Source organism: Microtus pennsylvanicus, chromosome 7 (assembly GCF_037038515.1).
Source record: "Microtus pennsylvanicus isolate mMicPen1 chromosome 7, mMicPen1.hap1, whole genome shotgun sequence".
NCBI lineage: Eukaryota > Metazoa > Chordata > Mammalia > Rodentia > Cricetidae > Microtus > Microtus pennsylvanicus.
This window is the reverse complement of record NC_134585.1, coordinates 53,974,235-53,998,094: the sequence shown is the minus strand read 5'-3', so window position 1 is coordinate 53,998,094 and position 23,860 is coordinate 53,974,235. Positions and strand designations below refer to the sequence as shown.

Sequence of the window (23,860 nt, the reverse complement as noted above, 5' to 3'; positions counted from 1 at the left end):
AAGCCAGCAGCACTGCCTGCGAATTACAGTATTCTCAAAGCTCTGTTCCCTCTGCTGGTTTAGGGCACCACGCCTTTAATCTCAGCACTTGGGAGGCAGAGGCAGGCAGATTCTGTGAGTTCGAGACCAGCCTGGTCTACAAGAGCTAGTTCCAGGACAGGCTCCAAAGCTACAGAGAAACCCTGTCTTGAAAAACCAAAAAGAATGTCATTCCTTCAACTCTTAGAAGGGAATATTCTAGAAGAAACCCTAGGTGTACAGACAACATTGGAATAGAGCGTGAAGCAGTTCTGAAATGTTTTAAAGTTAAGGCTCAAAATTCTTTATGTAGTTTAAGGTAGCTTGAGCAGCCTAAACCAGGTCTACCCTTACATACTGCCTCTTCCTTCCTAGCCCTCTCTGGCTCCTACTAGAGGGCAAGATTCTTACTCTGAAAGGGAGAGAAGTTCAATCTAGGTATGATTAATGATCTGAGGTCTCAAAGTCAACACAAACTGGCATTTTAATTTATCTTTCCCTAAACTCCTGTACTACTTCCTCTAGCAGGAGAGAAAATGGATCTCTTCTGAAACCCTCTGAAACTTTACAAGTGTCAGCTTTTCTAAAGAGCCCTTTTTGGAGTCACTCCACAGTTTCCAGGCCAAGAGTATATTCAACTCAAGTTTAGAAAGACCTGGAGGACCTGGAGGACCACTGTGTAAATGTGCTCGCCACATAAGCCTGATGCCCCAAGTTCCAGCCCGGCAGGCAACTCCAGAAAGCCCTCCTCTGACGCCCACGCACGAGCCTTCCTACACCACACTCCAGAAAGCCGTTTTTTTTTACGCCCACGCACGTGCCTTCTCACACCACACTCCAGAAAGTCGTCTTCTGACACCCAGGCACGTGCCTTCTCACACACCACACACACACACACACTCACTCACACTTTACTCTGAAAAAGTAGATTAAAGGTTATCTGTTCTGAGATGAGGCAATAACCCTCATCTTTAAAGGAACAAAAACAACGTGCCAACTCTAGAGATGTACAGCAACTTATCCAAAACCACAGTAAAGCAAATGGCTGAGCATAGTCAAGGACCTAGGTCTCTCACATCCATGCTTTTTCACAAAAGAACCCATGACCTGTAAATTGGAATTAACTTAGGCTCTGGAAAAACTAAGTATTCTCATCAGACACAATCTAGGGAGCATATAAATAAGGAAATAGGGAAGGAATCCCGAAGAAAGAAACTGGTAAGGCTGATTCTCTCAAGTCTCTGTTGAGCCAGGTTATAAACTGCTGACAAAGGAATGGCAGATGGAAACTGGAACAGAGTGTAGAAAACCCAAGGCCTGAGCCCCCTGATTCCCAAGGGTATCCTGGTCAAGCATCTGTATGTCCTGCTGGAACTCCATTTCCAGAAGTACCCAAGGAAAGCCAAGGAGATCCCAATCCCAGACTAGTGCTGTCTTTTCTTCACACTCAGGTGGCACAGGGTGCAGACCGCACACCTCCTATTCTGACAAGGAAGTGGCTCTGGCGGACAGTGCAGGCTGGGGTGGACAGCAGGGTAGCAGTTTACTATTCTAGTTTCTTTTGAAGCTCAAATGTGTACGGTGCCAAGACAAACATCCAGAAAGAAGCATGAGATGAATACATTTATTCCAAAAAATTAACACATTAAAAAATAGTTAAACTTGTCCAAGCCAACTTCATAAATTCTTTAACCTTTTATTAAACAAAATGTACAACCCAAAACATCACACTACAGTGGTAATAACATGGGTAAGGGAAAGGGTTACATCTATGACATCTATGCTTGTAAAACAGAAAATACATCCAATCCCGATTTCAGATTTTCTAGAGTTTACAACAGAAATGGTTGATAATTTAACATAAAATGTTACTGGACCACTGTATAATGAGCAAAGGTCATTTCAAAACTAAAAGTGACCTCAGAAACACAAACACTCCTGGTATTGAGCCAGGAATAAGTCTTACCGGTGCGTCGTCTTCCGAATCTGAGCCTCCCAGTTTTTCTTTTGTTTACTGAGGCCATTTCCAAACAAGTCTGTAAGTGACCAGGACCATTTGAAATTGAAGCAAAGGCAACAAAGTATGGAAGGATGGAGCTAACATGCCAATAAGGGAAGTTAAACAGCAAGCAAAGAGGCTACTCACGTTGCACTTCTAACAATGTTAAGGCAGTCTCATCCAAATGAATGTAGACCTAGGGGAGGAACAATCCTTTCTTCAGTACTTTCCTATTTCAGCAAGCTTTTTGGTGTTTCTCCCAGAGAGCCACCAATTGCGCAGAAAGGCAGGTAGGAATACAACACAGTAACTGAAGTCAGTTGTTCCCTTCCCCCCCTCACATTCCAGAAATGGCGGCCTCAAAGCCAAAATCAAAGCACACTTTGTGGTGAGCCAGAAAGACATTTGACTTTAATGACAAAGAAATAATTTGGCCAAAAATCTTTAAAAATTAACAAAATATTTTTAACAGATATGTAGAGAAGTTGTTAAGACCGATTTATCTAACATTTTAAAGGACAAGGAGTGGGGGAAATAAGCAAATTTTTTAGCTCTCATGAACGTTTACTGTGAAGGTTCCAGATGAGATTGCCAACTAGTCCTGGATCAGCTGAGGTCCAGTTTTTAACACCCGATATGATTCATCCATTCAGGTAGTCCTGGCTGTTGTAGTCATGAACATTGGATCTTGTGTGATCTGGGATAACATCAACTGCAGCTTCTTGTTCAGGCATTTCCTGAGGGCCCATATTGCCTCCAACTACCTGATCCCTAGAAGGGGACCCTGAGGTTGGAGTTTTCACCAAATTCAAAGCACTGTCATTGTCTTCACTTACTTGAGAAACTACATCCGAGACAGATACATTCAGAATTTCTAGTGGTGGTGATCCCATCTCCAAGGAATTGCACTTAAAGTCATCTGGCTCAGACAGCGGAGAACACAGTTTCTCTCTTGGAACTCCAGATGTCCGTGTGACAAAGTCAACAAGGTCTGGAAGGCAAGGAGATGGTCCAAGGCCTGAAGGACTTACTGTTGTGGATTCCATTCTGAGTAAATCTTTTGGCAATTGTGCAGTTTCTTTTACCTCCTCAGACAACATTCCTCCAGCCAATAGGTCAAGGGCCTGGTGTGTTCTCTCACCTCCCATGTCATGGTCAACATTCTCTACAATGTGTCCTGTTTCTGGGCAGCTAGAGTTGATTCTCCCATTTCTGGAATTAGATGAACTATGTTCACCCTCTATTTCAAAATTAAGCACCATAGTCTTGGGAGATTCTAATGGAAACCCAGAAAAAGATGGTATTGGTTCAAAGTCACTGGGACTGGAGGGATCACATACTACAGTTAATACAGAATTTTCTTCAGACATTCTCTGTGACAAGGCAGCTGGTGATCTACATGCTTGCTCTGTCTGACAACTGCAGATTTCAGCATGCACATCCCCCAGATTCCTCAGGGCAGCAAGCCCCTCTACTTTTGAGTGCATAGCTTCAAGGTTTTCCGAGGCTTTGCTTTCTACTGTCACTGTTAGTTCTGGACAGGTATCTTGTAGCTCCACAGCTTCCACCCCTAATTTCTCTGGACTCCTTTCTGGTTTCTTTGGGCTCTCCCAAGTCTCTGGTTTCTTTAAACACATATTTGATCTAGGTGGGGACAACAGAAGTAATTCAGGGACACCTTTTGGATTCTGGAGTAACGATGGAAATGAGTCTATTTTTGCCCTTTTGGAAGAGAGAGACTGATTCAATTCAATTACTACTTTACTTGGACTTTCATGTCCTGTCATCAATTTCCTAGACTGTTCTACCTCTTTGTCAATTGTTGATAATTTGGGTTGTCCTATTTCTTCTTCCCATGTGTTTCTATTGCCGTGGTTCAAACTGGAATCTTCTATGCTGTGGAGTCCAATGCTGGTCCCTGCTTCTTCAACTGCTACCTTTCCTTTTAATTCAGTATTTCTCTTCACTTCTTTTTCTCTACAATTCTCTAACTGGTCCAACTCTTGGTTCTTGTTTTGATTATCCATGAAGTTAATTTCTACCAACTTCTGAGATCCCTTGGTATGACAGTGTGTATCTGATGCCAAAGGTGAGTCTGTATCAGGTGGCTTTGGTTCTCCCAGATCAAATTTGATTTTACCCTCTGGAAGTCTATCCTTATCACTGTCGCAATGGAAGGAAGCAGAAGTCCACGTGGTCAAAGTGTCTGTCTTTGGGGTAACCATTTCATAAGGCCTGCTTTGACACAACCTTGTCAGAGGCTGTAGGAAGCTATAGCTGCTGTCTCTATTTTTGGGGTCTATATGTTCTATAACTGACCATTTCTCTATAGACACCAGACCTTTTGAAATGGGATCTTCAAGTTTGCTGATTACAGGAGCAGTGACCAAACCATTATCTTGAGGCAGGTCCTCTGAGGATACACTACTGTTCAAAGCAGAAGTGGAAGAGATATCTGAAATTTCAGTTCTAGGAAGGCTGCCATTTTCCAATGAACCACTACTCAGCTTAGTCTCATGGGCCCCCTTCCCACCACTGCTGTAGAATATGTCATACAGGTCCTTAGCATTGGCTGTTGCTAAGCACAAATTTCGCTTTTCTAATTTTTTGGCCTGCTCACTGAATACACTTGAGAGGGGTGGTGGAGGTCGCACTAACATAGAGATTAGGGTCTGATCCCGGTCACTCTCACTCACCCCAGGAGCTGTCTCATCAGAAGGAATGGCAGCTGATTGTTCTGAGGCCGTGAAGGCTACAGGCAACCCTTGGTTCAAAATCTTAGGACCTTGGAAGCCAAGCCCGAGAGTCTGAGATACAACTGAATTAGATTTCACAGAAGTTAAGACAGCATCTGTTTGAGCAGGAGATGGGGCAGACAGATGAGGTATAGCCAGGGGTGGTGGTGGTGGAGGTGGAGGTGGAGGAGGTGGTGGCGGCGGCGGCAAAGCCAACATTTGCTCAGGTACTTGGGGTGGCTCATTCTTTGCAGCCAGTTCCACTTTTTCCTCTGCAGAGCCTTTTAGAATCACCTCTTCCCCTCCAAAAGCTTTGGAGATGATATCTGGAGGCAAGAGTAGATCAGATGAAGACTCTTTAACCACTGGCAGAGGTCTGGCAGAGGTCCCAGAGGACTTGATAGACAGAAAGGTGTTTAGAGGGGCAGGCTTGCTCACTGTGGCTGAACCTGATTTGCGGAGTACTGTGGATGGGATAGGCAGGTTAGGTCGGATCTTTGTCTGTGTTGAAGTTGTAACAACAGGTGTCCAGGGGCTAGTATGTGCAACAACAGTTTTGCCAGAGAGCTTGATTTTGATGGGCTTTGCCTTCCCGGTTTCAGCTTTTCCATCGTCTTTGTCCTTACTGTTTTCCACAATGTCTTCCTTAGGGGCACTTGGGGCCATCACTGAACTTTTTTCTTCGTCTTTCTCTGGTTTCTTCCAACTGAACTTTCCAAAAGAAGATGCTACTGCTGATTCCTTTTTTGCCTCTTCTCTTACTGGGAGTTTGAGGCTAGCATTCCTTTTAACTTCACCCTTTTCAGGGGAATTTCCACCCTCAGAGGGCTGGTCCTCTAATTCTACTGAGGCTTTCTCATCTTCCTTTGCTTCTTTCACAACTTTTGCCTTTTTTTCTATCTTCTCCTCCTTTGGTTTCTCACTAAGTTTGCGCTTTAGCTCACTTTGCCGTCGTCGCTCTGTTTCTAGGACCACAGCCAAGCCAGCTTGGCGGTCCAGATTTCTTCGTTCTTCATACAATGGGTTTTCTTCCACATATTGCTGGAAAGAGAAAAGATAAAGATTCGATAAATTATCAAATTGCTCTAAGAGAGAGTCTTGGCCCTTGCCACTGCTACAACTCATTTAAGAATAAATCACTGGAAAAAACTTTTCAAAAACTACAGATAATTCAATTAGCTTCTCTCACCAGAACTGAAAACTTCCTAGTGAGAAGGGATGTGAAATCAGTGACTTTCTAACTCTGATATTTGACAAAGTCAAAGGAATTAGTACAAAGAAGTGGAGAATTCCACAAGGACACAAAGACCAACCTTGTATTTCTCATTGTGCTGGTGACCCTTCACATGTTGCTCTCCAGAAATTGGATCCCCCAAAAATTCCTCACAAAGTTGGCAGTAGAATCCAGTGGTGGGAATCAGAAACTCAGAGCCTGAAAGAAATAGAAAATAAGAAGCAAGCCTTTTCCATCAAGGATGAACAGGCAAATCCCATTACTCTACTACAGTAAGATGACTGTGCCCACTTTGGAGTCAGAAGTGGCATTTAGATGAATCTCAAGGGCATGCTCTGTGGGCCTAAGGCTTAACTCTCTTTCTAGTCTTTCTACCTCTTGGGTACATTCCTAGCCTGGTTAGATCTGTAGTACCCTATGCCAGATCCATTCCTTAAGCTCTAACATGCATCAAGCATCTTAGAGGATATTTAAAAACCATGTTCCCAAATAGTTAATTCACTCATTTGCATGAGGGGCTCTCATGAAGTACTAAGTCTTCAGGGGTCATCTCTAAACATACTGACTGCTTGTAAAGGCAAGAAACAAAACTTTAAAGACTTTTGACTTCTCAAACTTCTTAATAAAAACACTTCAAAATATTTTATAGATTTTAGTTGAAAAGGCATGAAGGAAACTTACCTTTTGCAGGAACAGTTATCTTGTCAGTTCGCTTTACAGTGTCTTGCTTAGCCTCACTCTGAGTCTTTGAAGCCCAAGGTCTGTTGTAGGGATCCAGTGTCTATTTGCAAGAGGCAGAGGTGCTCACACAACAGCACTAAAATCTCAATGACCCTTTTCTTCCCCTAAATATCAGACCAGGGAACCAGCAGTCCTTAGCTACCCACCCCCACCCACCAACTCTGCCAACTGTTTAAACGGAATCACCTGTGGAAAAGGTAAAAACATGTTAGCTCAAGTACTAGAAACAGAGAAATAAAAATTCAGGTACTGAAGGAATCAAGAGACAGAAGCCTCACTTACACTTGTGTGGTGTTTAGTTATGGTAGTCCCTGAGCTGAGCCCTGGGGATGGTATCCTTTGTTCTTATCTCTTGACTCTTCAGACTGGGGCTCCTGCCCATCTGAGAATGTTTCATCTTCCAGCTTTGCAATGCAGATGGGCGCACAGAAAATGAAGGGGAATGAGGGCGATAGTAGAAAGAACCATGGTCAGGATACCTACCTGTGTGTGCTTCTTAGTGTGCATATGGGTGAAGAAGTCAAACATGGTCCCACATATGGTGTTACAGTCTTTGCACCAGTGATTGCCAGCATCATAATACTCATAAGCAGCAACAGGCTGGTCAGATTGCTTAGAGTTTGGCTGGAGGCTTTCAGCAGAATTAGGACTCTTGATACAGGAGTTTTCATTTACTGTTGATTCCTAGAGAGAAAAACTTACACTTATAAAGAATTTAAGGCAGAGTAGATTTATATACTCTCAAAAAAACAGATGGTAATCATAGGAAGTATGACCATATAGCTATATAAGATGGGGAGAATCTTAATAGAACCTGTATTCAAAGCTCAAGAACCAGGCAGTGGTGGCACACACCTTTAATCCCAGCACAGGCTCCAAAGCTACAGAGCTTTGTCTTGAAAAACCAAAAAAAAAAAAAATTAGGCCCTATAGTTCTTTCATATCAAGAACAAAAACTACTGGGGCTGGAGAGACGGCTTTTAAGTACCCACATGATGACTCACAACTGCCTGTAACTCCAGTTCCAGGGGATCTAACACCCTCTTCTTGCTTCTGAGGGCACTACATGCATGTGATACACATACATACATACATACATGCAGGAAAATTACTCACATACATAAAAATAATAGAATCTTTAAAAAAACCACATATACTTATACATCCTAAAGTTTTTCTAAAAGAATACCAAGATCTCTGGGTAGTAGGGATGCATGCCTTTAATCCCAGCACTCAGAAGGCAGAGGCAGGCACATCTCTGTGAGTTCGAGGCCAGCCTGGTCTATAGAGCGAGTTCCAGGACAGCCAGGGCTACACAGAGAAATCCTGTCTTGAAAAACCAGAACCAAAACCAAATAATGATGATTATGATGATAATAATAAAGAATACCAAGACCCAAGATCCTATGGGACAAGTGAGATGGCTCAGCAGGTAAAAACTTGATGATCTGAGTTTGATTTCCAGAATTCACGTAAAACACTAGATCTGGTGTTATACATTTGTGATACTAGCCCTCCTAGGGAGAGACAGGAGGTAGAGACAGGAGAAATGCCTGAAAGCTCATGACCCGCTGGCCTGCAATTTGAAGCACAGCAGAGACATCAAAAAACAAAGTGGAAGGAGAGAAGTAACTCCTGAAAGTTGTCCTCTTACCTCCTCACATGTACTATCTCTCTCTCTCTCTCTCTCTCTCTCTCTCTCTCTCTCTCTCTCTCTCTCTCAGACATACACAACCTAAATAAAATGTAATTATATATACATATATATATACACACACGTGTGTATATAAATAAAATGTAATTTTATATGTATGTGTGTGTATATATATACACATATGTGTGTGTATATATGTATATATATATATATATATATTTTAAAGAGACTATCCAAGATTGTGAAAAGATTTTTTAAAAATATTTATTTATTTTTGGTTGTGAGCCTAGCCTTTAACGGCTGAGCCATCTCTCCAGCCCTTAAAATATTTATTTATTTATTATGCATACAATATTCTGTCTGTGTGCAGGCATGAAGAGGGCACCAGACCTCATTACAGATGGTTGTCAGCCACCTTGTGATTGCTGGGAATTAAACTCGGGACCTTTGGAAGAGCAGGCAATGCTCTTAACCGCTGAGCCATCTCTCCAGCCCCTGTGAAAAGATTTGACTGCATCTGATGAAGGGAACTAGAGAACACCAGTGGAGTCAGGTGGTGGTGGCGCACGCTTTTAATCCCAGTACTTGGGAGGCACAGGCAGGTGGATCTCTGTGAGTTTGAGGCCAGTCTGGTGTACACAAACCCTGACTAGAAAAACAGGGAAAAAAAGAGAGAGAGAGAGAGAGAGAGAGAGAGAGAGAGAGAGAGAGAGAGAGAGAGAGAATAAGAGTGGAAAGGAGTCATTTCATTTCACTATACCCTTCAGTAGACACTGCAAGTTACCTATGGAAACAGATATGCTGAATTAAAATCAAAGTAACTAGAAAGAAAAGGGTGGCCAACAAGTTAAGAATATGACAAGACTAAGTAAGTAACAAGTAAAATCACTGTTCTTATGTGTTCTGGTACATATGGAAAGCCAACGCTGCACACAAATAAAGCAGCAGTACTTTCCATGGATGACCTAAAGGAATCAGATCAAATATTCCTAAATTGCCTAAAAGCCACCAATAGAAGTTAATGATACCTTTGAGTTAACAATTAATTGTATTCATTTTGTGTATGTACATGCAGGTTCATATGTGCCATGGCATGTGTTTGGAGATCAGAGAACAACTTTTGGAGTCAGTTCTTGCCTTCTGCCTTATTGAGGAAAGGTATCTTTCATTTCTGCTGCTATGATGTATACTTCTAAGCTAAGTGGCTGTGGTAGTTTGAATAAAAATGGCACCCATAGGACTACAGGGAGTGACACTATTAGGAGATATAGCCTTGTTGAATGAGGTATGGCTTTGTTGAAGGAGGTGTGTCACTAGGGGGTGGGCTTTGAGGTCTCAGAAGCTCCTAGGTAAACTGGGGGCAAAGGGAGGTGGTAAAGGGGAGGAGATGGGAGATGAGAACATGAGGGAATGGGATGGTCGAGGTGGAGAGGGATGGAGTGGGAGAGCAATGAAAGAGAGCTCTTGATAGAAAGAGCCACTATGGGGTAGGGAGAAACCTGGTGCTAGGGAAGTTCACAAGAATCATCAAGGAACACCCCAGCTAAGATTCCTACCAATAGTAAAGAGGGTGGCGTGAACTGGCCTTCCCCTGTAATCAGACTGGTGAATACCTCAACTATCACTCTAGAGCCTTCATCTAGCAACTGATGGAACCAGATGCAGAGATCTGCAACCAAGTACCAGGCCAAGCTCCAGGAATCCAATCAAAGAGGGGGAGGAGGAAATACATGAGCAAGGGAGGTCAAGATCATTATGGAGAAATCTACAGAGATAATTGAACCATGCTCATGGAAACTTATGAACTCTAGACAGACAGCTGTGGAGCCTCCATAGGACCTAACTAGGCCCTCTATCTGTGGAATACAGTGTAGAAGCTTGGACTATCTGAGAAGCCCCTGGCAATAGGACCAGGATCTATCCCTGGTGCATGACCTAGCTTGTTGGAGCCGGTTCCCTATGGTGGGGTGTCATGCTAACCTTTAATGCACGGGGGAGGGACTTGCTCCTGCGCAAACTTTATGTGCTAGACTTTGTTGACTCCCTATAGGAGGTCTTACCCGTTGGGAGGAGTAGGGGGTGCTGGGGATGAGAGGAGGCTGGAGAAGGGGTAGGGGAGAACTGTGGTTGGAATGTAAAAGGAAATTAAAAAAAAAAAAGAGTTGCTGTGGTCATGATATCTCTTCACAGCAACAGAAACCCGAAGACAGAAGATGGTGCTAGGGACTTTTATTATGATGATAGGCCAAACCATGCTTTTATTTGGAAGAATGTGGACTTTGGGTTAGGAAAACAGTGAAATGCTTTAAGCTAAGCTTACTGAGCCATACTAGTAGGAACATGGAAGTGGTGTTAAGGGTAATTTAAACTGTGCGGGCCTGCCTCAAGAGGTTTCTGAAGAGACTATTAATATGTGACCTAGAGATCGTCCTTATAATATTTTGGCAAAGAATGTAGCTACTTTTTGCCCTTATCTGAAAAGTCTGCCTGAGGTTAGATTGAAGAGTTTTATATTAATGTGGAGGAAATTTCAAAACAGCCTAGTATTGACTGTTGTGTGGTTATTAGTAGTCACTCTTACGAAGATCTATAATGAAAAGGAGCAAGCCGGGCAGTGGTCGCGCATGCCTTTAATCCCAGCACTCAGGAGGCAGAGGCAGGCAGATCTCTGTGAGTTCGAGGCCAGCCTGGTCTACAAGAGCTAGTTCTAGGACAGGCTCCAAAGCTATAGAGAAACCCTGTCTCAAAAAACAAAACAATAAAAAAGAAGAAAGAAAGGAAGAAAGAAAGAAAGAAAGAAAGAAAGAAAGAAAGAAAGAAAGAGAAAAGGAGCAAGCTAAGCAAAGAAAAATATAAAATATACAGTTCAAGGAGAAGGGGATACACAGGAACTAAACCCCGTGTTCAAGGAGATGAAAATAGATGAAAGAAAAGCCTGATGTTAGATAGAATAAAGGGAGTGATAACCTCAGGGCAAGATCCCATCCAGCTAAGCTTCCAACTTGTGTAAAGGAATTAAAGGAAAGTTTAGGGTCAGATGTGGTAGGGCATACCTTTAATGCCAGCACTCCAAAGGCAGAGGCAAGTGGACCTATGAGTTTGAGGCCAGCCTGGCCTACAGAGCAAGTTCCAGAACAACCTAGTTCAGGCAGTGAAGGAAACCATCAAAAACAGAAAGCTGGTGAAGATGTAATATTCTAATCCCAGCAAACAGCAGAATTTGTGACTTTGGCCACATGGTTTTGGCTTTAAAGAATAAAAAAGAGCTATGGAAATTACCTTCATGACTAAGGAAAACTGCTGAGGCCAGGTATATGGTAGGGGTTTCCCTGCATGGAGGTCTAAAGAGGCCATTGTGTGAAGCTATGAAGGTGAAGCCTAGATTGATTGCTTTGGAGACCCCAAGATGTTAGGGATGCTAGAGCCATGGGATACTAGTCAAAAAGAGCTGCTAACATGAATGGAACCAGTCTAAGAGAGAGAAGTGTGCTGCATCGACAAAGCTGAAAAGAGTTGGAGATCTGAAGAGTTCTTTGACATCATACATGGAACTGCAGAGTTTAGAGTTTGCCCAGCTGGTTTTTGGCCTTGCTTTGGCCCAGTATTTTTTTTTACCATGCACCTTTCTGAATAATGTATATCCTGTACTATTATATGCTGAAAGTATGTGATCTGCTTTTTCATTTTGATTTTTTTGCAAGTGATTACAGTTAAGAGATTACATAAATCTCAGATGAGACTTCAAACTTTTAAACAAGTTTGAGACTGTTACAGATTATGAGGACTAAATGTATTTTGCATTATGATATGGCTACAAGTCTATGAGGGCCAGGGAGTAGAATGTGGTGTTTGAATAAAAGTGGCCCCTACAGGACCACATAGGGAGTGGCACTATTAAGAGGTGTGGCCCTGTTGGAGTAACTTTGTTGGAGGAGGTGTGTTACTAGGGGTGGGTTTTGAGGTCTCAGAAGCTCAAGCTAGGTGAGTGTGACATTCACTTCCAGCTGCCTGTTGATCAGATAGATGTAGAACCCTCAGATACCTCTCCAGGACATCTGCCTGCATGCCACCATGTTTCCTGTCATGACTATAATGGACTAAACCTCTGAAACTGTAAGTCAGCCCCCAATTAAGTGTTTTCCTTTCTAAGAGTTTCTGTGGTCATGGTGTCTCTTCACAGCAATAGAAACCCTAAGACAGTGTGGCCCTTGAGTTTCTGGCCCATTCTTCTCCTTCTACTGGCCATCTCATCTTAGAACAAGTGGATTTATAGACAAAAATGACACTGAATCCCACTTTTTACAGGTTCTGAGAATTGAACTCAAGTTATCCAGTTTGTCTAGTAAGTGCTTCTATCTGCTGAGCCTGAATTCTCTTTTAAAATGTAACTCTCCAATACTATCAATAATAAATGTTTTATGTATATGAATTGGTCACTAGGTTAGGAAAAGGCACTTAGGAAATGAGACTCTTGGGTAGATGAATAATGGTAAGGAAGAGAGAAGAGAGGCATGCAGTGGGGCTGAGAGGTAGGAAGGGAGTGTCACAACCACTAGCTCTGTGTGAGACGACTGAGAATGCAGCAGCCCTGACTGTTGTGGCACAGGCCTTTAATCCCAGCACTGTAGAGCCAAGGGGGTATCTGTGAGTTCAGGGCTAACATGGTCTACACAGTGAGTTTCAGGCCAGCCAAGACTATATAGTAAGACCCTGTTACAAAAACATATTTGCAAGCTTCTATAGGAGTCCCTAGGGGAAAAAAGTAACAGCAAAGTTATATCATTACCTTGTTGTTAGAGGAAGAGTTTGAGGGTGACAACTCTTTTTCTGGGCTCTTAGATTTTTCTCCTTTTTCAGGCTTCTCTGTAGACTCTTTACTGTCATTTGAGGATTTTAGGGATTTATCAAAGATGTCAATTCCCAAGATCTGTGCTACTTTGTCTAGTTCAGATTGCTTCTTTTCTGCTTCTTCTGTTTCTTTATGTAGCTCTGTGATGTCCTTCATAATGCTATCCTGAAGTCGACTCACCTCCATCAGAAGTGGGTCTTTGTGACCATCTTTCTCCCTTCGCTTCTTGCGCAGCATCTCCCCTGAATGGTCAGATGTTTATCAGAAGAAATCCATGGAAGGTAAACTAAGAGAATTCATTTCCTAGGTTTCTAAGTACATATAGCTTTGTAAACTATATGATTACAAAATCATTTTCCACCAAAAAATAAAGCAAGTAAGATTCTGTTTCCATAGAGGGTTGAAGGGTAAGTGATCACATTTTCTTTTGGTAAGGATAAGTTAAAGTTCTACAGATAGGGCTTCAGGAGCTCCATCAATTCTCTAAGTGATATATGCAGATTTGTATTTATGTACCTCCTAAAAGGATTATGTGACTTTATCTGATTTAAGAACACTGCCAATTTCTATAATGGTTTATGCCTAATGTCATTTCTTGTTCATAATTGTAGGTCAGTCCTTACCAGACAAAGTAAGTTATTTAATCTTAAACATTATGAATTCAGACAGAAACAATTATCTTTTTCTGTTCTCTTCTCTTTCATACTAATATCCACTTGCAGTATTTAGAAGCATTGTTATTTTTCCCTCATGCAAATGAATTCTTAAAAGCACAGATGAAGAAATGGAAGGCAATGCATATCTGGAATCCCATCACTTTGAAGGTAGAGAGACAGGAGGATCAGGAGTTCAAAATCCTCCTGAGCTACACAGTGAATCTGAGACTTACAGGCTACAAAAAATACAAAATGCAAAACAAAACGAAAAACAGAAAATAAGAGGAAAGGGAAATAGAATAAAAAAAATCACAGAATATTTTGGGCTAAAAAGAGATCTTAAAGTGATGAGCGGATATCAAAAGGACACTACCAACAACTCAAAGTGGTCCCCATTAGCTAAATATGGAAAAATTTTAGCATGGAAATAAATAATGACAATGATAGATGATAACCTAATTATCACTGAATAAATATATACTCATACTCATACAATGACTATACTAATTGGGGTAGGGATTAGAAGTCCCTTCTTAAAACAGAAACCACACTACATAGGAGGAATAACAAAATTAGAAAAATCACTACTTAACAACCATCAAAACAAGTTTCTCAGGGTAGAAACATTAATTAAAACTGATGGAAAGAAGCTTCAAGAATAATTTTTACTATAGTTACAAAGATTTCCCCTGAAAGACACTATCAATGTAAACTTGACATTGTTTTTGCCAGTCTTGCCAAAATGTATAATCCAAACTTAATCATAAAGAAACAGCAGACAAATTAAGGATAAATTAATAAACATTCTATAAAATAAATGACTTTTCTAAAATATCAAATTATGAATAGAAAGGCTCAGGAACTATTATTAAATGGTAAAAGACTAAAGACTGACAACTGAATGTGATAAATCTTTGTGATAAAACAAATGGTAAAATATAAATAACATTGGAGATTAGCTATTACAATTAATTTCCTAATTTTAAAAATCTTTTTGCATGCGTGTGTGTATGACTCTGTGTGTGTGCACAAGTTCACATATATCCTTATGGAAGTCAAAGCGCAAGCTTGGGTATCTGTCCTCACCTTCTATCTTGCTTGAAAAGAATTTCATCTGCTGCTGCATACACCAGGCTTGTGGGGATTCTCTTGTTTTTGCGTCCCATCTTGCCAGAGAAATGCTGGGATTATAGACGCATGCTATTGTATCTGACCTTCTGTGAGTTCTGAGAATCTAAACTCAGGTCCTCATGCTTGTACAGCAAGCCATCAGCCTATTCCTAATTCTCTAACTTTGATTAGTGTATTGTATACTTGAATTCCTGTTAGGAAATACATAATGAAGTTCTAAAGGGTATCATATCTACAACTTATTCTAAAAGAGTTCAGGAAAAATTACACATTAAATGCCAGGCATGGTGGCACACACCTTTAACCCCAACACTCAAAAGGCAGAGGCAGTGAATGTCTCAGTTGAGGCCAGCCTGGTCTACAAAATGAGTAGACCCTGTCTCAAAACAAAACAAAAAACCAACAAACTGCATACTCAAATACAAAGAGAGGAAGAGAGAGTGGGTAGAAAGAGAAAGAACAGGAGAACAGAAGTATTAATAATTTGAGAGATGAGGACTACCTGAAGACTCTGCATGGCTATACAACTTTCCTCTAGGCTTATGCCCACACCGCTCTTGCTGACCCACATCTGAGCACCAGTACCTCTGTACTGGGGTCTCCTACAGTTACTATCTACACGACAAGGAGGTCAGACAAGGGGTTGCCTGATACCTTGTTGTTTATGAAGCCGCTCTAGCTCAGTCCTGAGATAAAACATTTTCTTCTGTCGGGCTTCCTGGTCAGTCTTCAGTTTTTCTCTCTCTTCAATAACCTACAGAGTGCAAAACAGAGTAAGAGAGTGTATCTGAAGTTCCCAGAAAAGATCAAGAGGGCATGTAGAGAAGGCAGAGTCACACCTGTGGTAACGATTCTATACGGTGATATGACTGTGGAGAGTTAAATTGTTGAAGACCAGAGCCAAACTATTTTGACTCCCTTTAAAATCACCCACAGCACACACCTGTGGACTGTCTGACCTAACATCCTGTGACTACCAAAACCAAAACCAGACAATTTTTTTTAACAGAGTTTCTGTGTAGCTTTGGAGCCTAACCTGGAACTCGCTCTGTAGACCAGGCTAGCCTTGAACTCACGAAGATCTTGCCTGCTTCTGCCTCCTGAGTGCTGAGATTAAAGGCATGTGCTACCACTGCCCAACATATTCTGTAAATACTTTTATAACTTATTTTGTTCTGTAACTAATAAAAATCTCACATAACTTAGCCAGGTGGTAGTGGCACACACCTTTAATCTCAGCACTCAGAAGGCAGAGGCAGGCGGATCTCTGTGAGTTCCAGACCAGTCTGGTCTACAGAGCTAGTTCCAAGACAGTCAGGACTAGAGAGGAAAACAGAAATCCTTAATAAATAAATAAATTAAAAAAAAAAAAACAAAAACCCTCCAGAGTGAAACATGTTATTTGTATTCACGGGTCATGGTCACTCCCCCCCCTTTTTTTTTTGGTGTTTCAAGACGTAATTTCTCTGTGTAGCCCTGGCTGTCTAGAACTCACTCTGTAAGCCAGGCTGGTCTGGAACTCAGAGATCTGCCTGCCTCTAACTCCTGAGTCCTGGGATTAAAGGCATGTGCGGGCTACCACTGCCCAGCCAGAATGAATTTATACCCTTTATAAACTGTTTTAGGAGTCCCTATTTCCAATATCCTTCTTTTCTATTTAGCTCTTACACTGGTATCTTAAACTTAAAGTCTAGTGCAGTGGCACTTACCTCTAAATCTTAGCACTCACATGCTTTTGCAAAAGGATTGCTGTAAATTCAAGGTCAGCCTGGTCTTACATAGTAAGCTCCAGGACAGCCAGGGTCACAGAGCAAGACCCAGTCTCAAAACAACCTTTCAGCCAGAGTTCAAATGCCTAAACATAGAAGCTTTGTTTGTAGTCAAAGTAACGTTTTATTCAGATCCAAGTTCAAAACCAGGATTTTATCCTTTTATTCAGAACTATACTACCCAGAAAGTTTTCAAGCAGGAAGTAAAGCCATTGACAACACCACTGCATAGTGACTCTGAACCCAGGGGTAAAAATGAAGAAAAGGAGTGAAATGTGGTTATGATTCATTATATCAGCTGTATTATGTATTTAATATTATTTAAGCTTCACATTTTCTCCATTTTACATTAGGAAAAGTAAGGTCATATAGGATTAAGTATCTCGGGGCTAGAATGCTCAGCAGTTAAGAGCATGTATTGATCTTGTAGAGGACTTGAATTCAGTTCCCAATACCCACATCAGGTGGCTTACAACTGCCTGTAACTCCAGTTCCAGGGCATCCTATATCCTCTTCTGAACTTCCTGAATACCTACACTCACATGTGCACAAATGTGTGTGTGTGTGTGTGTATCTACAAAATTAAAAGTAGATCTTGGAGCTGGAGAGGTAGCTCAGTGATTATGAACATTGATTGCTCTTCTAGAAAACCTAGGCCCTATATATCCCCTGTGCTTCCACAGTGAAACAAAACTGCCTGTAATTCTGTAGTCTCAGGAGATCCGAAGCCCTCTTCTGGTCTCCAAAACACCAGCCACATATATAGTGCACAGACATACATGTAGACATAACACATACAAAACACTCATACATATAAACTAAGTAAATTCTTAATTTTAAAATAAAAAGAATCTTAAAAAAGAAAAAGAAAGAAAAACAACTCACCAGGTGGTGGCAGCACACACCTTTTATTCCAGCACTCAGGAGGCAGAGACAGAGGCAAGTGGATCTCTGAGTTCCAGGCCAGCCTGGTCTACAAAGTTACAAGGCAGCCTGGGCTACACTGAGAAACAATCTATAAAAAAATAAATAAAATAAAAAACTAACAACAACAAAAAATCAACGACAACAAAAAACCCCAAATCAAAACAAACAACAAAAAAGAAGCTCACCCAAGGTCACACAAGTCAAACTAAATTTAAAATTCAGATACAGATTGGGCATGGTGGCATATGCATTTAATCCCAACACTCAGAAGGCAGAGGCAGGTGGATCCTTTGGGTTTGAGGCTAGTCTGGTCTACAGAGTAAGTTCTAGGCCAGTAAGGGCTACATAGCAAGACCATGGTTTCAAAACAAACAAACAGACAAACAGATATAGCTGTCCTGAATTTATTATCTCTTAACCAGTTACTACCAGCTAACAGAAAAAAAAGAAATGACTTGTCTTTAACAGACAAATGAGGAAAACCATTGTCAGTCTTTAGTGCTAGGGTATTAAAGAGAAGAGCTCCATCTCCAAAACACTTTTTGTTGTGTTTTGTTTTGTTGAGACAAGGTTTCTTTGTGTAACAGTTCTGGCTGTCCTTGAACTCACTCTGTAAACCAGACTGGCCTGAACTTGCAGAGATCAGCCTGCCTCTGCCTCCTGAGTGCTGGGATTACTGACATGCACCACCACCAACTGGCTTTTTTTTTCCTTCCAAACATTTTCTTGAAGTTTACATTTTTTTCTTTACTGAAACTTAAGACTATCAATGAAACTTATGGCTAAAGTTCAAAGCATTTGAATACCACAGAAAATTAAATTTTTATCTTCCAGGGATTAAATTCTTTAAATGAAAAAAAGATAAAGACTTTCTGATACTTCAAGGTTCCTAGCTTCTACCCTCAGTATCTTCAGACTATTCATATGTCAGAGAAATAAACTGAAAAAGGCTAGCCATCACAGTGGAACCTATAAAAACAAAATATTAGAACCTCAAAGGGGCTATTATGTACATTACTTGGGTAATGATGTAAACCTCCAAGAAGCTTAAAGTACAAAAGGTCTTACAAATTTTCACCCCCTCTAAAAAAACATGTACAAACTAAAAACTATGTTTTTTGCTAAATAGAAATAGAAAATAAAAAATTCAGGCATGAGATGCCCAAAGCTAATATTCACCTTCTGCTTCTGAGAGGCACGGTTCTTTTCATCAGAGATCTTCTCTGGATTATATCTTATGAGTGATGGAATGGACACCTGAACAGGAACCTGCTTAACAGAAATTGAGCCTAGCGCTGATACCTCTTGTTTAGACTTTTCAGGAGTCACAGTGGGGATCACACGGAGATTGGGACGACTACTATGTGTAGCTTGTTTGGTTGTTGGTATTAGCCTGTGTGGTTCAGGTAAAGGGTGGCTAGATGGTTGAGAGGCAGGATACATGGGCCACCTTGAGGCTGTGTATGCCATGTAGTGCCTGTAAGCATCAAAAGAGGCAGAAGGAATGACAGATCCCTGGTAGTTTGGAGGTATCCGAGGTGCAGCAAACTGAGAGGCTCTTGGTATATAGAACTGGGATAAAGAAGCAGAGTGTGGAAGCCTAATTGGGGCAGATGGGGCTGATGGCAACATGCACCTAACAGCAACAGGTGACTGAAACCCACTGCCAACTACCTCTGGTCCTGTCACGTGACCCATCGGATGGTCAGACTTTAGGAAAGGAGAGCTATTTTTTGTGAGCAGGTAAGGATCTACTGGGGAGGCTGGGTGTGGGTGGGATACTTCTGGGGACTGAGTGTTGCTGTGATGTGCCTCCCTGCTCTCCAGTCTGTGATGATCTGATGAGCGCCGATCAGTTGTGAAACTGTGGTCAACTGAGGAACAGCGGTCAGCTGAAAAGTGCCGGTCAGCAGACGAACGTCGGTCAGCAGATAATCGTCGGTCAGCAGACAAACGTCTGTCAGTTAAGGAGCGTGATGATGGCTTCTTGCCATGAAGTCGTTCCTGGGTTCGTGCAGCCAACTTACTAATTTCTGCTACTCCAATATCCAGTCCTATAGTCTTAAGCAAGTCATGAATCTTGGCATATTCTGGATTGCTCTCTTCTAGTGATTCTAGCTTTATGGCTGGAGTTGAGGGCAGAGAGCTTGCTTTCTTTTTCAAACCTTTACTCTCAGAGTCCCCAAGGGACTTAGGTGGAGATTCTGCTTTTATATCCTCCTCTTCATCCCCATAGAGAAATTTCTCCTCATCCTCAATATCAGGGAAACTACGTCTTCTTTTTTCCTGTGTACTGGTAGGATCAGCCAACATGCCCAGAATTCGGGAAAAGCCACTGCCATCCTGGCTAGCTCTCTCATGGGGCAGTAAGAAATCTGTATGTCGTTCAAGTCCCTCAGCTTTCAAATTCAATTTTTCCTTATAGCACAGAACACTGTCAAATTTTTCACTGAGAGGATTGTTGTCTTTAGATATCTCATGGAGAGGACCCCACTGGAATATGTTACTCTGAGGTTCCTTCAGGTCAGCCGCCACTGTAATCCCCTTATTTTCCATCTCTGAAGCAAAAGTAGCAACAGCACCACTTAGTGGAAGAGGTGAATGTTCAGAATAGAGAGGACGATCCTGACTGGAGCTGGTACTGCTGGAAAAGCTCTCAAGCTGCAAACACAAACACAAGACACTGGTTGAACAGCTATGAGGAATCATAGAACACTAGTACCTGAGATGTTTCTTGAATAGGAGATGTTTAACTATAAAAGGAAAGTCATCTAAGTTCAAGAAACAAGTTCCCCATCTCTTCAACTGTCTCCACCATAGCAAGGAGAAAAAGAGAAAAGGAACTGAAGTAGACAGAGTGGTTGTGAACTTTACCTGTGTGTTCTACTCTTTATCAAGGAATCTGAATTCAAAAATATTTTAGATATTTTCTTTAGTTTGTTTTCCTATTTTGTTTTCTTTTAAGAACTGTATTATTGTTGCTGGGGTAGGTGGTGTGTAACTATGTGGGCATACTGAGTACAGTGTGTATGTAAGAGGGGAAGGGGGAGGTGTATGAATATATGAGCACACATAAGCATAGTGTGTGTTGTGTGTGTGTGTGTAGAAGTGTGACTATATGGACAAACATGAGCACAGTGTGTGGATGTATGCATGTGTGAGAGAGCAGGTAAGAGGTGTGTGAATATACAGGCACACATGAGCAGTGTGTTGTGTGACAGAGGGGAGGAGGGGAGGTGTGTGAATATACAGGCACACATGAGCACAGTGTGTTGTGTGACAGAGGGGAGGAGGGGAGGTGTGTGAATATACAGGCACACATGAGCACTGTATATGTATGGATTTTCAGGAGTTAGAATCTGGGAATCAAACTGAGCCATCAGGCTTGTCTCCAGCCATGTCTAACTTTGTAGCTCAGGCTGGCCTTATCTAGCAATGTGCCCTAATAGACTTGAACTTGGAATCCTCTTGCACTGGTCTCTCAGATGCTGGGATTATGGGTGTGTACCATTTCACCCAACTTATTTTCGTATCTATTGATGACCAAAAGAAAAACACACAAGTAGGATTATTCTGGAAACAGGAAACTCTAGAACTCTAACCTATCAACCTCCCCTTGCTTCTCTAAGTACTTTAGTACTGGCTCAGAAGCCTCTAGTCACACTAGTAGTCTTGCCTGACTATCTTTTCATAGAAAGAAAAAGCAATGTTAAGGCCAGAAAAATTGTGATTTATCTCAAATTTACACAGGAAGTTGGTAGTTCCTAAACCAGAATCACTTAATTTCTGGTCTTATGTTCTACAACTCATACACTGTCTTTTTCTAAAAAGATGAAGAAATCTGGATTATCTTCTCCTTTTGTCCTTAAGCTTCATTTCCAAGAATCCATATTCAAAGATTCCCATAGGGCTATTCAATTTAAGGAGGGAAAAACCCAAGGCAGATACTCTTCTAAATCAGAGCCCTTGTCGGTTTATTATGAGCCTATAGTTTAATCTGGAAGGGGTTGATCACAGTTAGGCATAAGATGTCAGCACAGCACAAGTTACTCAGACACCATTAAGGAACACAGTCCCAGGAAAGTATCAGGATTTAGGATATCAGAGGGACTATGAAGAAAAATACAACGGAGACCTGCACAGACGGTTTCACGTCCACTTCAGTTCGCTTCTTCAGAATGGACTTCTTGGGCATCACAGGAACTTCCTCAGGCCGATGCAAAGAATATTCTGGCTCTGATGTTGTTAGGACACTTGACAACCCAGGGATGGAACAGCTAGTTCCATCATCAACTCTCACAAGCTCCTGACTCAAGCTCCTATTTTGTTCCTCCTCTTCCTCTCGCTTTCGCCTGGCAAGGTCCAGTTCTCGAAACTCAGGGTCTAGAAACCTTGGGCTTGGGCTTCTTCTTCGCTGTCGATAGCTGCGAGTCCCAGATGTAAAACTTGAGTGATCCCCTCCTATGCCATGTACCTTTTCCACGTCATCATAACGGGGCCTTTTGGTCTCCCGGCTTCTTTCCTCAGATCGTACGGAGTAAGAGGAGCTTTTGAGTTTGTCTCTACTCCGTTCTGCTCCCCTCAACAGTTCATCATGACAACTGATATGGGAACTATACTCAGCTCTATGCAAAAAAGGTTCTCTTGCTTGGTAGTCCTCATCAAGTTGTCCCAAGAAGGGACTAAGTTGCCCCTCTTCCCAAGAAATGTATCGTTCAAGGCCCCGAGAGCACTGGGAGCTTCGTGTGAAGACAGAATCATCAGTCAGATCATCCCTGAGAAAAGAGACAAGCATCACTGAATATGCTGGACTTGGAGAGAGAATGGCCAGACAATGCTAAAATAATATTATTTGGGAAGGGGACAAAAGAAGACTTAAAGCAAAAGTAAAATGTGTCTGAAATCCAAAGACACATTACACATGGAACATTTCCGCTCCCTTTCCCAGGGTCACCAGCATCAGCTTTAGCTTCTAATCAAGAGGTGTTATCACTAATATATCAATAGAACACTTACATTAAGTATTAGTCTAAGGATGCAGTGTATCACGCTGGTACCCAGGAGATACAAAATACCACAAAGAGACCAAAGAACTAGAGAAATGATTCAGCAATTAAGACTGCATACTATCTTCTAGAGGACCCAAGTTCAGTTCCCAGTACCCATGTTCAATAGCTTAATCCAATTTCAGGGGATTAGACACCCTCTTCTGGATTATAAAGACACTTGCATTCACATGTATATACTCACAAAGAAGCACACAGATACACATAATTGAAAAAATAAAAATAAATCTTAAAAAATATCAGAGTCCTAATTGATTCAACTGGACTAGCTAGATCAGATATAGCCTTTAATCCCAGCACCTGGGAGGTAGGCAACTCTGAGTTCCAGGGCTACATACTAAAACACTTCCTTGGAAAAACAAAAAACATAACAGGGACTGAAGAGATGACTCTTCTGTTAAAAGCACCACATGTTCTTCTAGAGGACATGGGTTTGATTCCCAGCACTGACATGATGGGCTCACAACTATTTATCTATTACTCCAATTCCAGGGAATCCAATGCCTTCTTCAGATGTCTTCCTCAGGTACATGAACACAGTGCGGAGACATACATCCAGGAAAAACACCCAAACTTATAAAAATAAATAAATCTTAAAAACAAAATAGTAACAACAATAAAAACTTGCCTAGCTAAATTTAAGCTCTTTATCAGGACTGGCATCCCTAGCATTAACTGAGAATTTATTTAGAAAAATGATTCTAGGGGCTGGAGAGATGGCTCAGTGGTTAAGAGCATTGCCTGCTCTTCCAAAGGTCCTGAGTTCAATTTCCAGCAACCACATGGTAGCTCACAACCATCTGTAATGAGGTCTGGTGCCCTCTTCTGGCCTGCAGACATACACACAGACAGAATATTGTATACATAACAAATAAATATTTTAAAAAAATGATTCTAAGCAGACATGATGGTTCATAACTGTAATAGCAGTGAGGATACTGAGTTCATTAACTTTGAGGACAGAATGGCTGTGTATTTCTTGTTTGTTGTTTTTCTGTTTTGTTTTTGAGATAAGGTCCTACAGCCTTTCTGTCCTCAAAGTTAATGAACTCAGTATCCTCACTGCTATTACACCATGTGG

At 41.5% G+C, this 23,860-nt stretch overlaps 1 protein-coding gene across 3 annotated transcripts in view; it reads right to left on the bottom strand.

The window, feature by feature from the left end:
• Positions 1 to 23,860, bottom strand: part of Znf318 (zinc finger protein 318) — a 39,494-nt gene that overhangs the window by 4,516 nt on the left and 11,118 nt on the right. For 2 of the 3 annotated variants that reach the window (XR_012911362.1, XM_075980769.1), the window contains exons 3-7: positions 21,849 to 22,488; positions 18,893 to 20,374; positions 15,672 to 15,771; positions 13,168 to 13,472; positions 7,211 to 7,411 (exon numbers count right to left, since the gene is read on the bottom strand). Coding sequence is in view for 2 of the 3 variants with exons in the window: in XM_075980769.1 (XP_075836884.1) it covers positions 7,211 to 7,411; positions 13,168 to 13,472; positions 15,672 to 15,771; positions 18,893 to 20,374; positions 21,849 to 22,488 (2,728 nt within the window). In the remaining variant the exon portion in view is untranslated. Of the gene's footprint in view, positions 1 to 1,629; positions 5,794 to 6,065; positions 6,185 to 6,667; positions 6,768 to 7,210; positions 7,412 to 13,167; positions 13,473 to 15,671; positions 15,772 to 18,892; positions 20,375 to 21,848; positions 22,489 to 23,860 lie in introns of those variants that run through there. The other variant, XM_075980768.1, reaches the window with a different exon arrangement.